At 47.1% G+C, this 16,384-nt stretch overlaps 1 protein-coding gene across 1 annotated transcript in view; it reads right to left on the reverse strand.

The window, feature by feature from the left end:
* TYRO3 (TYRO3 protein tyrosine kinase) overlaps positions 1 to 16,384 on the reverse strand; it is a 47,974-nt gene that overhangs the window by 28,519 nt on the left and 3,071 nt on the right. Inside the window, exons 2-6 of the mRNA XM_068161416.1 lie at positions 15,335 to 15,518; positions 12,962 to 13,062; positions 7,729 to 7,899; positions 5,278 to 5,364; positions 564 to 679 (exon numbers count right to left, since the gene is read on the reverse strand). Coding sequence (XP_068017517.1) covers positions 564 to 679; positions 5,278 to 5,364; positions 7,729 to 7,899; positions 12,962 to 13,062; positions 15,335 to 15,518 — 659 coding nt within the window. The remainder of the gene's footprint in view (positions 1 to 563; positions 680 to 5,277; positions 5,365 to 7,728; positions 7,900 to 12,961; positions 13,063 to 15,334; positions 15,519 to 16,384) is intronic.

Genomic DNA, 16,384 nt, shown 5'->3' on the forward strand with positions numbered 1-16,384 from the left:
TCTGCCTCCATCATTCCCACCTTCCCTGTGCCACATCCTACATCTTGCAAGCTCCTCCTTGGGCTCACAGGTATATCCAAGTACCAGCATTTCCTCTGGCACCACAAAGCACAAGGCTGAACCGGCAGGGGAGTCACAGCACACTGCACTGGAACAAGCTACCAGAGGCCAGCTGCTTCACACTAGCAGGAAGGACATATGACCACCTTGCAGCTACTCCAGGGCACTTCCCACAGTGTGGTGTATGCTTGATCTGTGCTGCAGTGTAATACCTTGCAGGGAGTAGCTGCCACAGAGCAACAGATGTGACAATGTGCCAGGAGGGAGAATGGGGCCAGTCTCACTTTCGCAGCTGGGCACTTCGTACTCAGAACTTCTCTTTAGCCCTGCTCTTTAGCACTAGATATGCCCCGAGTTCAGTTTCTGTACTTTAAAATTATGAAGTAAGAATTCAAACAGCACTACAAAGCAGTTAGGAGAGCAAAAGAGGGACCAAACATCGTCATGGCTCAGGGGAGTCCCATTCTTCATGCAGGGCAGGGGACAATCCCAAGGGGCTGTACCTGAAGAGTGCAAGAATGGAGGGGTGCACGGCCATCGAATCCTGGCACCCAGACCACGCTGGCGTTGCTGCTGCTGACCTGGCTCACGGTTACATTGAGAGGCGGGAGAGGCATGGCTGTGAGGGAAACAAAGAGACCTTTCAGTATACACAGAGCTGAGCAGGTATTCACATGGAAATGTTAGAGCCTTGAGGCTAGAAATGAAGCACTGAAATCACTAACAGAAACGGTACAACACCATATCTTTAGCGAGTGTCTCTGGTTGTCATGAATGAAACTATTATTTTAACAGCAAACAAAGTTTTGGCATCCATGCTTTAACACTCCAGCCTACTTCCTCGATGCGTACAGGCAGCAGCTATCCCTTTGTTAGCAACACAACTGTGTGATGTTTACACCTTCGCTATTCAGCCCCCCTCCCCTGCAATGCAAGGCCCAGCCTTGCACACACAATTGACTGTGGACCTCCATTGTAAAGCAAATCGGAGCTTTCAAATCCCTCCTCTGGTTCTCAGTCCAGCCCCCGAAACCAGTTCTGCCAGTATCAAAGGTGGTTTGCTGCGGTGGCCCCAATAGCCTGCAGCTGGATTTGCAGCAGATTGCTCCCTTCGTGTGGTGAAAGCTCTGCCTTCAGGTGTCCATTTCAACCGCTCCTGAAACGTCCTGGGACACAGACTGGACTCCAGACCCGGCCTCCTTCAGGCCTGGGATGAATAAACCCAGAAAGCACAACACAAATTAAGAGCAGAGCCAAGAACAACATCCGGACTCCCAGACAGGCCATTGAATCAGGTGTTTGTGCTTCCTACCAGCATCAAAGTGCTGCCCCTCTATTGCTCTGACCAGACACCTCCACCACTGCAGGGGCCTTGAGTATGTTGGCACAGTAACCTAAGCTCTTTGGCTTCCTTTTAAGATTCTCAGTGCTTCCCTTTACCTTCTCTTTTTCCTCCCACAGCAATTCCAGGTGGTCACTTCCCACTGTTACAAATACAACCCATACACTCTCTTTCACTTCTGAGCCCCTGTTTTTATTTAGGGACTTCACTCCTGAAAAATTGCCAGCTTCATGAATACTAACCTTTCCCTTGACCTTCTCCTCATGTTAAAAAGTACTAAATACACGATATGAATAATACTTTTCCTGCAGCATCTCAAGAAATTGTACCCTTAGGAGTACACTCTTGAATACTCACTGGTCCTCAGGATAAGGCTCTGCCTACAGACTGAATTTTCCACCTCTCCTGAGCTGCATACAGCAAAAAGCAGCAGTGGAAAAATAACTGCAACCCAGGGTTACTCCAGCTGCATCTTCTACTTTGCCAGAGAGCTCCTTTCTCTCTCTCAGTGCCCCGAGGACACCCACAGTATTGCCTTCAGCATCTCCACAGGGCCATCTTGCAGGAGAAACGCATAGACCAAAGCCCTCCCCTCCCCAGGTCTCAACAGAGAGAGGATGAGGCAGGAACAGATAGTGTCACAGGTTACCCCTATAAAGCTTTTGTTGTCTGGTTAACTAGTTACCAGGACCCAAGGCATGGGGCTGCCACCTCGATAAGAACAGGGAGTGTGGGTGGGAGGTGGGGCAGCAGAACACAAATCTGGGGTAGAAGATGGGCAGTGAGTTCTTTGCCTTTCAGTGAAAGGTCTTTGTGAGTTGACAGACTGTGCTGTGTCTTGGTTTCTCTTCCTTCTGATGTTGGCCATTCAGGTTTGTAAGCTCTCTCTGGGGAGAGAGACATGAGTGCTTTCAGTGGTTACTTAGCTAACACAGATACACTGCCTATACTCAAGTCTTGTAAACACACTCATAAATTTTGGGTTTAGCAATGTGTAATTTTCAACACTGGATGGCAGGCCTGAAGGAGGGACTGGCTATCCCACCACTGAGAATAAATAATCAACTGCTAACATATCCACTCTGTCACGGAGACAGCTACTGAGAAGAGCCAGCTTGCTTGCAGCCTGCAATCTGTAGAAGGGACAGATGTGTTTCCCCACCATCCTTTGGGAAATAACTCTGGGTGGCTGTTTCCTGCTTGCTTGGAAACACGGGATACAGCCCTTAAATTCTTAGCCACACACATGAAGGAGAGCAAAGCCAGCCTGAAAACAGGACCTTGAGTGTTAACATAATGAGACTTAACTTCCTCTGTGCTTCTAGAGTGGCTGGAACAATGCGGGTTTGTACAGGGCCAGGGACCCTGGGCTACAACAACAGTAATTTTCTGCCTGGAGTACACCCAGCACATTGTGAGCACTACAGAGAATAGATAATGAACAACAACGGCAGCAAATAGGAAGAAATGTCAACAGTTTGTAAATGTCCTAGCAAAAATATTTGCCTCTGGAAAGACAGGAGAAACTAATTGTTTAATAAATTGTAGAAAGACGTGAGTCCTCCTGAGCAAGATGGGTCTGTGTAAGAGGGGGGAGGCCCTGATCATGCATGTACAGACTACTACTCCCCAGAGTAATTTTACTGAACTGTACACATTCATAGGATCAAGGACTAAAACATCTTCTGGGCCTCCTACAGGAGGTTGTCCATGTAAGGAGCTTTAATTTTAACAGGGGCTGTAGCAGACCCTCAACATTTTGCTCCTTACAACAGCCTTATCACTTCCCTAAGTTTATAACTACTCTTCCAGATGTATCTTTGAAGTATTATGGTTAAAACTTTCATGACTTCAGCACTGGACTTGCTATTTAAAACGTGGGGTTCATCCCCAGGGTATGTCACATGCATTTGTCAAACTTGAGCTTGGCCTGTATCAGGAACAGCGTGGCCAGCAGGAGCAGGGAGGTCATTGTGCCCCTGTACACTGCACTGGTTAGGCCACACCTCGAGTCCTGTGTCCAGTTCTGGGCCCCTCAGTTTAGAAAGGAGGTTGACTTGCTGGAATGTGTCCAGAGAAGGGCAACAAAGTTGGTGAGGGGCTTGGAACACAAGCCCTATGAGGAGAGGATGAGGGAGCTGGGGCTGCTTAGCCTGGAGATGAGGAGACTCAGGGGAGACCTTATTGCTCTCTACAACTACCTGAAGGGAGGTCCTGGACAGACAGAGGTTGGTCTCTTCTCCCAGCCAACCAGCACCAGAACAAGAGGACACAGTCTCAAGCTGTGTCAGGGGAGGTTTAGGCTGGAGGGTAGGAAGAAATTCTACACAGAGAGAGTGATTGCCCATTGGAATGTGCTGCCCAGGGAGGTGGTGGAGTCACCATCACTGGAGGTGTTCAGGAGGAAACATGACAGGGTGCTTGGTTGCATGGTTTAGTTGATGAGGTGGAGTTGGATGATGGGCTGGATGTGATGATCTCAAAGGCCTCTTCCAACCTGGTTTATTCTATTCTGTTCCTGAGCTCTACAAAACATGTGCGCACATGTGTGATGGTGAGGTGTCCTTCCTAGACAGGTTGTGTGGATTCATTAGCTGATGACTGATGCCTAGATGTAATTGCTGGGAAATGCACAAATTCTGAGGCTTTTACTCCATTATCCCATTAATGGTTTTTAAAAAGTATCTGTGTTAACATTTAGAGGGGGAAAAAAAAAAAGGACAGGAAAAAAGCTTGTTTATGCTAAGTGGTGCTGCACATTAAAAAAAGAGAGAAATTCTCATCAAGCTGTAAAGTGTTAACAGCTTTGTGAACTAAATTCTACCCCAGAATAAAAATATCTGTGGAAGACATATTCCACAATATCTAATCCCCTTGGTGCAGACAAGCCTTTAAGGCAACAACTCCAAACACTCTTAAATTAAGTTATAAATCTTACTAGCCCAGCACACTGCATTCTTGGCATAGCAGCAACCACAATGTCCTGAAGAAAAAAAAAAATACACTCTAAGAGCAGCTGAACTACAGCTGGAATGCAAGCCAGCCTTTAATGAACATTAGTTAATACAACTCTGAGTTCTGACACAGACGTGAATGCTTACTCTTATTTGCGCTGAGCGCTAAGCTACCGCTTGGAACAAATGATTTTTGGTGACATGCCTCTCCTGGAACTGATAATCATGTCGTTTAATGCACATTAAAGCATGACTAAAAATTCAAATGCAGAAGCATCTCGACATGAAGAGGAGGGAAAGAGCTGATTGCTCTGATTATCCCCATCATTTCACTCATCTGGAGGAGCAGAAGAAACGCGATACCAACTTAGGGGCGCTGAAACGGCAACTGGTCACGCACAGGCTGGCAATTAATTACTTTGAAGTAGGTTTTTAAAGAGCAAAGGATTAAAAGTAAGAGTAAATCCATTAACACAGTGTGGATGAGCCACTGATGATCACCTCCCTTGTCTTTTTGGCACTTAATGTGATGCCAGTAGAAGCAAACAGAAGTAATGGTCTCTTCAGCTCTAGCAAGACCCATCTATCTCCAAGAAGGAAAGATTTCCCCAGCTATAGATTTATATCCAGCTTCATCTCTCACAAACAATTGAGCTGCTCTGACTCTCTCCATTTCGAGGAAAAGCTGCTATTTGACATCACATTTCCACTCCTGAATCAGATGTGGTTTATCTTCCACAGCCTGGGAGACAGCCCTGCATAGCAAGCGGGAACTGCACAAAGTGCTGTTTTGGCTGCCGAAAGCTCCAACCGGTGCTGGCTGCTGGCAGCTTTGAGACAATCCTTTGCGTTAAGGAGCCCTACTTTCCCTCCCCACAGAGCAAACCCAAGTCCCCTGCCCATTATTTTGTACTCTCTCACCTTTAATTTGAACAGTGGCTGTCCGAGATGAAGACAATCCCTTTATGTTGTGAGCTTCGCAGGAGAAAACTGTGCTTTGATTAATACCTGGAGATCAGCCAAGAAAAGGGAAGGAAACACAAAACAGCTATATAATCCAGCTTCAACCTTCAGCAGCATTTCAGGTATCTCTGACATCCAGCTCAAGCTGTACAGGCAATTGGAGGGCTGAGCTGGGTGCCAATCAAAGGCACGTGGATTTCAATGCAATTAATGTGGTAAACACATTTTTAATGGAGAGAGAGTGCGGGAATGTAGAAAAGCTTCCAGGGGAGATTCAGCAAGCACTGAAAAAAGAAGAAGGAAAAGAAGGTAGAACAGCAGCTCTGAGTGCAGGTCCACTTCTCACGTTCTGGTGAGCGTCTTTGGAGCCAGTATCTTGCTGATGTATGGCTGCTTCAAGATGCATAGAGGCATTGCTAATTAATCAGAATTGAGACAGCTCTGCAAAGCTGCCTAGAAGAGCACATCCAGCATGTTGTCACTTGACCTGGCCCTAAGCTGCCTCATACAGCTCTGAGAAAAAAAAGTTAAGGACTGACACACTGAGTATACAGTTTAGGAGGGAAAAGGATTTCAGAGCTGCATGTCTGTCGTTGCCCTTTCCTTCATCTCCCAAGACCTGGATTAATGACATTCAAAGAAGGTATAATGGAAGAGGAGCAACTGAAAAAAAATGAAAGCACAAAGTATTCTAGCTTCCTCCTGTCACCCCAGTGAAGCAGACAAAAATGCTGCCAGCAGGCTGAAAGCCAGGGAGCCAAGTAGCACCTGACATAGTAGGAATGTCCCAAAGACAGAACAAAACACAGCCCTGCCCTGAGGAAAACACCACACCACAAACCAAGGTCTCCTTGCTCTCTAGCACCACTGCCAGCACCACATTCCAAATACAATGATCCTGTTACCTTTTGCTGAACCTGTTTGCTTTCTAGCCCATGCTTTATTTTCTCCAGAATCTGAAGCTTTCTTAGCTAGCAATACTTGTCTCCTTACTTTCTTTTTTGACATGCTTTAGCAATCTCCATGTCCAGATAAATTTCTTAGTGTTGCAAAGACAAGATCTGCCCAAGAGACATCTAAAAGAACACAGAAAGGGGGAAAGAAAGGTGCTGGTGATGAACATATGCAATAGCAATTCATCTGGAGAATCACTAGAGGCAGGTACCCTTCTTCAGGCCTCCATGTCTCTGACTCACAATGACAGAACTTTTGCAAAGCACCATGAGATGAGTTCAGTGGAGGAAGGGAGAATTACTTTTTTTATTGCCTTTCCCCTCTCAACTATCAGTCTTTTCAGTTTCCATTGCAACAGGCATATGATATCTTAAGGGAGCAGTTTTCATTTCTAACTTGGAACAGCATCAAGTGGCTACGTAAGAAAGGGAGGAATGATAAAAACCATTGCAAATCATGAACCAGGTTTTGATTTGCATACAAATTAGGTTCTAAGGGAAGGCTTAATAGGATTGGCTGTCAAAAGATGGCCAAAGATGTACAGGAAGAAACTCCCCCTGGGTGTAACTGTATTAACACTGATGAGGAGGCCCCAGAGGTGCCCCTTTGTTGTAAAGCCTTTTCTTTCCAAATAGCTAGCTCAACTATAGCTCAGGACTGCTGAGAATAATAAAACAGCAGCAAAGAGAACAAGTGACACAAAGCTGTTGGACAACTAACTAGGGTAAAAGTTACCTTTAAGAGGTAATTACAAGAATAGCTGCAGTCAGGTTCTGGTAGAGATACATCATGCTTTCCTGAAAAGCGGGCTCAAGAAAGGCCTCAACACCTACTGACTCAAGTTCTTCAGCTCAAGCATCTGGGGAGAGCACTCTTACCACCGTGCACCTAAGTGCCTGCTCTGGGGCAAACCTTGGTCTCTGAGGGTACCAGCCAGCCCACTTCAGCACCGATACAACCGCTCTGAAAGTGTCAAACAATTACATGAGGTGGTCAGGTTTTAGCAATAAAAGCATCCATCAGAGCAGAGAGAGGAAGGAAGAGGAGAAAGCAGAGCAGTGCGTGATATGGCTGAGGACAGAAAGAAGATGTGGCACCTACTAATACCTGGGGATTGCCAAGCCAAATGTCACCAGAGGCACTTAACCTCGAATGCCCTCCCCAGGCTGGAACAAGCGAGGCACCCAATGTGTCATCTCTCCAGTATCATCTTTACTGAAGTGCCAGACCCACTGAAGCTCTGCAAGATCCTGTGTGCCTCAAGCCAGCAGAAATACAAAGACCAACAATGGCCCCTTGAGATGATCTGGCTTTGTGATTGTGACCTTTCAACCCTCAATGTACAAAGATCATTCTCACTGTGTGGCTACCCCATGTCGCTAGACACTATCAGAAGAGAGCTCCCCTCATCTTCTGATGCTCAAAGTGATCCCCTTGCATTGGCAGCAGCCTTACCTGACACATTTAAGATGGAGGGAGAGATGTCTGGATGCCCCACTCTAGCGTCTCCCATCCACCAGACAATTGTCACTGGTTCAGGGGGACCAACAGCAGCACAGGTCATATGAAATGGGGAATTAGGGGACACAGACACATCCTCAGGTTCCACAGTAAAGTAGGGCACACCTAGAAAAGCAACAGACAAGTGATAATAACTGGAGAGACTCCTTCTGTCTCTTACTTCCAGTAGTACCAGTGCCCGACGCTGGACACCCATCTGCCCTGCCCTTATGCCTGGTCCAAGCCCTTCACAACAACCAAGGGTCAGATACGCTGGATCACCTCAGAGCACGAATGTGTTCATACTCCTGCTAGAATAAGACAGAAAAGAATGCTTCCTTCCCAAGATGCCTTTGAAAAGCCTTCAAGGCTCCCCTATGGAGTAGCTTTTATTGGCAGCATTTGCTCCATCTTTCAGCTGGAGAGACAACTTCAAACTGGCAACAGTCAATAACTTCAGCAGCAACAGCCACCACTTTCAAAATATACCTAATCCAGTTGCAGATACTTCTTACCATGCATTAAAAACTAAGCTTGTGAATGTGTTGAAACAGCAGCTGTAACAAACCCATGAATGAGGAAAGAATCCTCTTGGTGAGAGAGGGGGATCATTTACAATGCTCTCTCCACAGCTTAATTGGCTGGAGCTGCCTTCCAGCACGCTCCAACACCACAAGAACCAGGCTGCTATGCAGTTGGAGGTAATTTGTTTCAGAGCTGAAGGCTACCTGTAGACAGAAGTCTCTATAACTATCAATTCCCCACCATGGAAAGACTCCTGTTTGGTACAAGAGGCCTTAGATCAGGCCCATAGGGAGCAAAACACAGATGCAATGATAATGACCTCAGGTCATCTCTAAGTGGTAATAGCTGAGTGTAACACAATGCATCAAGGGATGTGGTTCCTTCTACAGGCAATGGCAGAACTCTTGTGGTTTCAGCAGACCAAAACACTAACACAAATTCACCAGCCATCAGCACTAGCCTGACCCTGCAGGACAGCCACTATGCACTTCTGGTGGAGGAGCTGAAGGCACCAAGAAACACTGAATTCCCTTTTGTACTCAAGGCTTTGGGCAGCAAGCAAGGCTGCTACTGACCATATCTACACCAAAATGAGATATTCTCAGATGGAAGAAGCATGTTTTGGAAATTGCAGATCTGTCACCTCACACAAACAGAAACCAACAACATTGTGCATTCATACTCTTAAATCACACTGTCTGTCCCTGGCCAAATATGACAGGCTCAAGGAGCTCCATTTGGAGTGGCAGATGCTGAAACCCTTCCAAGAGCAGGCAATTAACATAGGTGCCTAAAAGGGGATTTAGAAGCCTAACACATTCCCTGTACTCCAGCTGAACACGATGTCCCCCATTTTTCACTGAGCACTGAGTCACTGTTTGTGTCTTTCAGGTGGCAGCTTCTTTGTGCCTTACTCACCTCCTTACCACTCCCTTTAGAGCAGTTAAGTAAATGAACAAACTAAAGCAGGACTAAAAATAGGTCACTTCAGGAATGATGGTGCCTAACTATGCAAAGGTTAATGCTCAGGGCAGGTATAGCCACCATTATGACTCACTGCTGGGTTTTTGCTTACATGTTTTACTTCATTTTTTTTTTATTGCAGTCATACATAAACAATAAAAGTGAATAAATTTTCCAGGTAACAGCTGTGACACCTCTGCCTACTTTCCCTCCTTCTCCAAGGAAGATTAGAAGGCAAAACACCGTTGTTTGGTTCTAGCAGCAAGCAGGATTCCTGCCTCCTCTCCCTTTGCCGTGGCTTCGAAGGTAACCTTTTGGGAAGATCCTGCCCAGCTTGGCAGGTTTTCTCACTTTAGGAGCAGCTAAACAGATCAGACAAGATCCCAATTAAGAACTCTCCTAGTTCAGGGAGTGCAGCTGACTCATCCAGCTGAGGAGCTTGCAAAAGCACTCGTACGTGTATTATCAGGGTACCTCACTGGCTGCAACGCTTTCAGCCGCCCAGTTCCTGGTACAAGAGAGGAATGCCAGCACTCACCTTTCACAGATGCGCTGGACAGCCAGGAAATCAGTGGCAAAGCAAGACAATGAGCAGGTCTATTCCTTCTTCCAACCTGACATCCAACCCTTTTTTTAAATTGTTTTGGTACAGCTCAGTTTGTAGGAAGTGTTAATTCAGGAGGACTTGTCCATACAGGTGTGGCTGGGGCCCTGACTGTGACCACAACAGGGTATAGCAGCCCTGGGAACGGCCTCACAGTCAGAGGTGCATTTTCAGAGGGAAAGTTCTCACACAGTCCACGTGTTCAAGACAGTCAGACTCTGCAGTGTGCCTCTTAGATTATCTCCCCAGGCATCAAACTCTATCGTGCTCTCAGTAAGGCCAGAGTTGAGTTTCCAGAAAGCAGTTTCAAAATCATTTTGTTTCTGTGAATTCTGAGGAGCGTTTCAGTGGGTTAAATGTTTTAGTTGTATCCCAAAGTCAGTTCAAATACCATCACTACAAATTCTGCCCGGCACAGGCTAACTAAGTGGACTTCAAGGCAGGTATCAGACAGCACAGAAATCCATTCAAACTCACTTTAAGTTAGATCACCAGCAGTCCACACTTGTTTTGTGTGGCACACTGAAAGATGTCCCCTTCAGCTGAGAGGATCTTTTCTCTGGCCTTCAGTAGGTGCTGACAACAGTGGTCCTGGTGTATGGAAGGCTGACAGCGAGCCAGCAGTGTGCTCTTGCAGCAAAGAAGGCCAATGCCATTCTGGGGTGGATTAGAAGGGCTGTGCTTAGTAGGTCAAGAGGGGTATTCCTCCCCATCTACTCTGCCCTGGTGAGGCCACATCTGGAATATTGTGTCCAGTTCTGGGCCCCTCAGTTCAAGACAGACAGGGAACTGCTTGAGAGAGTCCAGTGCAGAGCCACAACAATGATTAAGGGAGTAGAACATCTGCCTTATGAGGAGAGACTGAGGGAGCTGGGGCTCTTTAGCTTGGAGGAGAGGAGACTAAGGGGTGACCTCATTAATGTTTATGAATATGTAAAGGGTGAGTGCCAAGAGAATGGAGCCAGGCTCTTGGTGATGCCCAAAGACAGGAAAAGGGGCAATGGGTGGAAGTTGAGGCATAGGAAGTTCCATGGAAACATGAGGAAAATATTTTTCACTGTGAGGGTGACAGAACCCTGGAACATGCTGCCCAAGGGGGTTGTGGAGTCTCCCTCTCTGGAGATACTCAACACCCACCTGGATGCTTTCCTGTGTGATCTGCTCTAGGTGAGCCTGCTCTGGCAGGGGGGTTGCACTGGATGAGCTTTCAAGGTCTGTTCCAACCCCTAACATTCTGTGAACAGTTAGCAATACAGCAACCACTTCTAGACAAAGCTGGTATACCAGCAGCTCAGAAATGGAGGCAGAGATCACTGTGATGGTGGGACTCATCATCAGCTTCCACATTCCCTGTCATCTTCTTGTGCTGACACATTTTTAAGATTCCATCACTTATCACTACTTGTTGTTTTTAATTTTTTTCCAGAAACTCCCCTATCAGATGACTGCATGCTCAGTTCAAGTTCAGCTGGCCTCTGATGTGCTTCCTGTGCAACTAACTGCATTTTTTAGCTTATGCTCCCACTGTAAGCTTCGGCTCTCCTTATCAACACTCCCCCTTGTCCAGCTACAGCCACTTTTTGTGACTGATTCTCTTTTTTTTTTGCGTGTGCTATCCAGACAGGCTCCCTGGTTTTTCAGATGGCTTGGCACACTGAGCTACCCAACCACTCCTAATGCACCATGTAAATGCAGCCACCTCTGGAGTGGGCTGTGGTAACTGAAACAGAAATGGAAACTCCACACAGTGTTTTGAGCTGTAAACAACTTGCTCCAGTTGAAACCACACTAAAAACTGATGGTGGACAAAAGTCTGGGATTTATGGAAGGTAGCAGATAAGGACTCCTCTTCCTGTGAGAGATGCTATGAATGTTTCTGAGCGAGCCCTTTGCTGTAAAACTTTCAGACCACACCAACTCCCATGACAGCCTCCCTGCTTCCCCTCTTGAAAACTGTTGATTCAGCTCTTGCCCCAAAACCAATTACATGCAAAAAGCCCCTTCTTGCTGCAAATGCACCATTCCCATCAACTTCCTCAACAAACATTAAGCCACGCTATGAGTACTAGCTTCTGAGGATCTAATGCAATCATGGCTGAAGAGAAATGAAAGCAGAGTCAGCGAGATGCCACCAATCCACACTGCCTTGGGCAACTTCTGGGCAACCATGTAGAAATGATTCTTTATCAGACAAGACTGGAAAAAAACAGTGCCACATGGAACAGTCACAGCTATGAAGTGCTGATGTATAGCACTCCTCAGAATTTGGCTAAAACTGCACCCTGCTGTCAAAGACCTGCTTGGCTGATACACAGAATTAGGCTGTGCTCTTGCCTTGAGAAGTGGCTTGGGTCAGGTGATCCCCATGGATCCCTTTCAGCCTGAACTATCTTATCATTCTATGAATTATTTAGAGATGTCCAGGGGAAGGCTGGTGAGAGGCTTTGAGCACAAGCCCTACAAGGAGAGAGCTGGGATTGTTTAGCCTGGAGAAGAGGAGGCTTAGGGGAGACCTTCTTGCTCTCTACAACTGCCTGAAGGGAGGTTGCAGCCAGGAGGGGGTTGGTCTCTTCTCCCAGGCAGTCAGCACCAAAACAAGAGGACACAGTCTCAAGCTGTGCCAGGGGAAGTTTAGCCATGAGGTGAGGAGAAAGCTCTTCACTGAGAGAGTTAGCTGTTGGAATGTGCTGCCCAGGGAGGTGGTGGAGTCACCATCCCTAGATATGTTCAAGAGGGGACTGGATGTGGCACTTGGTGCCATGGTTTAGTAGTCATGAGGTCTGTGGTGACAAGTTGGACTTGATGATCTTTGAGGTCTTCTCCTACCTTATTGATTCTATGGAAGCACCAATGAGTTGAGGGTCTGAAACAAAGTGGGTGCACCAAAAGACCTTGTTTTCTAACGTGTCAAAACAAAGCCAGAAGGCAATGAACTCCTATTTCTTACTCCTGCTCTGTAGCAATCTCACTGCAGTTAGCAGCAACAGTTCAGAGCCAAGAAGCCTGTCACTGGAGCAATCTGCTCTCACCACTTCCACCTAAAGCATATTGGTGGGTCAGCCCTGAAAGGAAACCAGCACTACTACTCCTCCTTACCTTCCACTATGAGCCACACTTGCTGTGATTCTTCCTTCTTCCCCCCGTTCTCAACCTCGCACCAGTACTTCCCAGAATCTGTCCGCTCGACGGATTTCAAGCTGAAAAAAGTCAAAAGCCACATCGATATTTTACGTGGATAAAGCATGTTTTTGCCCCAAAGGACCCTTCAAGTGTTTGGCAAACCAAATGCACAGACAACACCCACTGAGACGCAGCCAGCTCCGGGGAGGAGCACAACAGCCTGCCAGCACAAAGCATGTGGCAAAACAGTGGATTTGGGAGGCTCCTCTCTGAAGTGGGTGGAGGGAATCCTCAGCAGAGCAGACAGTCTTTCTCCAAAACATCCTCGCAGAAAGCCTGTCATTTGTGCTCTCTGAGGAGAAGGGGTTGGTCATCCCAGTCCTGAACTGTGACTCCAGTTAGCCTTCCAAGAGCACTAGCTTGGCCTACACTGTCTAAGCTATCAGAAAATTCCAAATCACAAATCCCCAACAAGCTCAACTGTTTTGCCTGTTAGGTGACAGGACCAGCAACAGCCTCTCAGAGGAACAGATGGGTTAGAAAAGGTCCCTCCTCACCTCAACTGCACCCAGTGTTATTCTTACCCCAAGAGCACCTCACACTGCAAAATTCCTTGGGCTTCTCAATTTGTGATTTCAAGGGGTCATGCTAGCCTACTTCAGCACAAGACTTCACCCTATGAACTCCTCTGTGTCTCTCTTGCACAGCAACAGCTCCCCTTCTGAGAAAAGGCATCCAAGCAGAGGGAAGGCAACCACACGAGCTGAGCAGTGCTCAAGTTGCAGACTTCAGTTCAGGGGAGAAATTCTGCTCCTCGCTCCACTGCTGGAAATCTGTGGTACCCTTGCTGCCATTCACAACATCAGGCTAGCATGGTGAGCAAGGGCAGAATTTGGTCCCAAAGCAACAAGCTCTAAGCTACTAAAGGCACCCAGTGTGACTTCAGGTGCCTGTCAATGAACAAATGTTGATAGCCCCCCGCAGGATGCACAGCCATGCATCTGCCACCATGCAGGCATCCTCAGCAGAGCTGATGCTCACCTTCCTAATGCTAACAGTCTGCCTTGGGAAAGGGGAAGAACATCTCAGGAAGGAAGACAGAAAAGGGAGAGGTGTTTGCTGAAATCCACAAAATGGACCCACTACAGCCTGATTTTCAGAGCTGTACCTTCCAATGGCATCAGCGGTCTCGCCCATCCAGCCACATGTTCTGAAACACAGCGATCGCAGCAGAGGGTCACATAGTGGGTGCAGAAATGATCACTTCAGAAGAAAGGAAAAAGGAGAAAGATACAGACACATCTAGATTTTGCACCCTAACTTAGCTCTGCTGCTGCAGAAAGTTCTCAGTGGAGGAAAGCAATAGGTGAAAAAGGAGATCAGGCTAAGAGGCTGTGAAGGGCAAAGAGTTAATGAGTGGAACTGGGGGTGGGAAGTAAAGGGTATAGTTTCCAGACAAACTGTTCCCACAATATAGTGTTATGCAATAGTTCTACTGGGCACAGATGTTTTTTCCTTTCAAAATGTTTCTCACAGACAAGCTTTAGCACAGACTGTTAGTGACTAGAATTGAAGACTATGCAGTGTCAGTCCACGAAACTTAACAGGAGATGAAGCTGCAACCCAGGGAAGAGTGATTTCTCAGTCAATCAGCAGTTTGGAGCCCTCACAGCGATGGGATATTTGCTTGTACAAGCTCTCTTTATGCACGGAAAAAGCCAGGGCAGAACCTTGGGTGTTGTTTAACTTCATACTCCCAGGACTAGCTGACATCCCTCTTCTGCTGAAGTAAAGGCACAGAGAGCTGCTTTGCAGAAGAGAGTTTTTGCACCTACGAGCAGGGCAGGGCTGATACCATGTAGTGTAAATGTGATTCAGGTGACAGACTGTCCCCAAAGAAAGGAAGGGGATGTAGTCCTGGGAGTCTCAATTCAATTAATAATCCTCACTCTTTAGGCAGACTGACAGCTCAAGAGAGAAAGAAAACAGAATGAGTATGAGAGAGGAAGCCTATTTCTACAAGTCAGACCTTCGTCTTCCTGCTGCATGGCAGAACAAGATGAACAAACAAGGCAAGAACATCCTTTCACCTTGAAGTCTCATCTCAAGCACCACAAGCATTAGCAAAGCACCTGTCAGAGTCATCAAGAAACCAGTATGGTTCTAACACACAAAATCTCAGCCCTCAGTGGCTTCAGTTCTGCTCTTAGCTACGCCCTTGCCACGCACTAAACTGTAGACCTAAGAACCCTGCCCCACCGAGGGAACTGCAGTTGCACAGATAGAGCTGACAGCTGAAACCTGTGCAAGAGTTCCTGCAATGTTCTTCCTTCTCTGCATCTGTTGTACCTGAGGAAGCCGATCCAGTGTTCTTCATCTACTGGAATGTACACCTGGTCTACGCTTTGCACCACTGCTCCGTCCTTGATCCACAACATCTCAGGATCTTCCATTCCCTCCAGGCTGCAATTTAGTTTCACGGGTTGACCCTGGGACACCTTTAATTTGATTGGAGGTCCTGTAAATTTCATACCTAAAAAAAAAATACTACTCCTCCCCACCCCCAGAAGAAGGGGGGTTGGAGTACAGCAAATTACTCTAGGTTGGTGGTCTCGAATTACACATCCTACCGGCACACGCTGCGGAGGGGTCTGTTAGTCTCAGCACTGCTCTACTAGATCTGCTAAGCAATAGTCAAAGGCAAGCACTAAAAGCACAATTGCTAGAGAAAAGCGGTGGCTTAGAGTGCACACAGTACTTTTTTCAACTCATGTTAACAACAGGGTGAGCTTCTGCAGAAGAGTGCCCAGGCAGAGGCAGACAGGAAAGCTGGGAGCTTCGTGGTGTCACTGATCCAGCAGCGTTAAGAGCATTTGCTCAACACGGTACCACACCTCCCTCTTTTCCCCAGGCTTGCATTTCAGCTACAGTGCTCCTGTGCTGCTAAGAATTCAGCGTGCTCACTCCATTGTATGCATTTGTAAAGAGCTGGGATAGGAGAAAGAATCAATTATGTCTCGTTACTCAGCGTACACTGTTCCTCTGCATTACAGAAAGCTCCTCTGCAATTTGCAAAACCCGTGCAAGCGAAGCCTATTCCACAGCAAGCCTCGCTGAGGAGCAGAACTGTTTACAGAACAGCTATTTCTGTCGCGTGATGTGGGGGTGTGCTCAGTCGAGCCTCCCTGACCCCTTGGTGCAGCCAAAGAACCATCTTGCACCCAGAAGTAGACAGCAGCAACCCCAAAGCAGCAGGGCCAGAGTCAGTGGAGCTGTTCAGGTCTGCATTGACACACAAGCATTCAGAATTTGGCCCGGAGCACAGCGATGTGTGGGTGGATGGGGAGTGTTTCCCTCCAGCAGAAGCGAATACATGGAATGTGTTACCATGAGAAAACA

The sequence above is a fragment of the Melanerpes formicivorus genome, unplaced genomic scaffold, assembly GCF_026170545.1.
Source record: "Melanerpes formicivorus ecotype bairdi unplaced genomic scaffold, bMelFor1.0.p_v2 SCAF_58, whole genome shotgun sequence".
Lineage (NCBI taxonomy): Eukaryota > Metazoa > Chordata > Aves > Piciformes > Picidae > Melanerpes > Melanerpes formicivorus.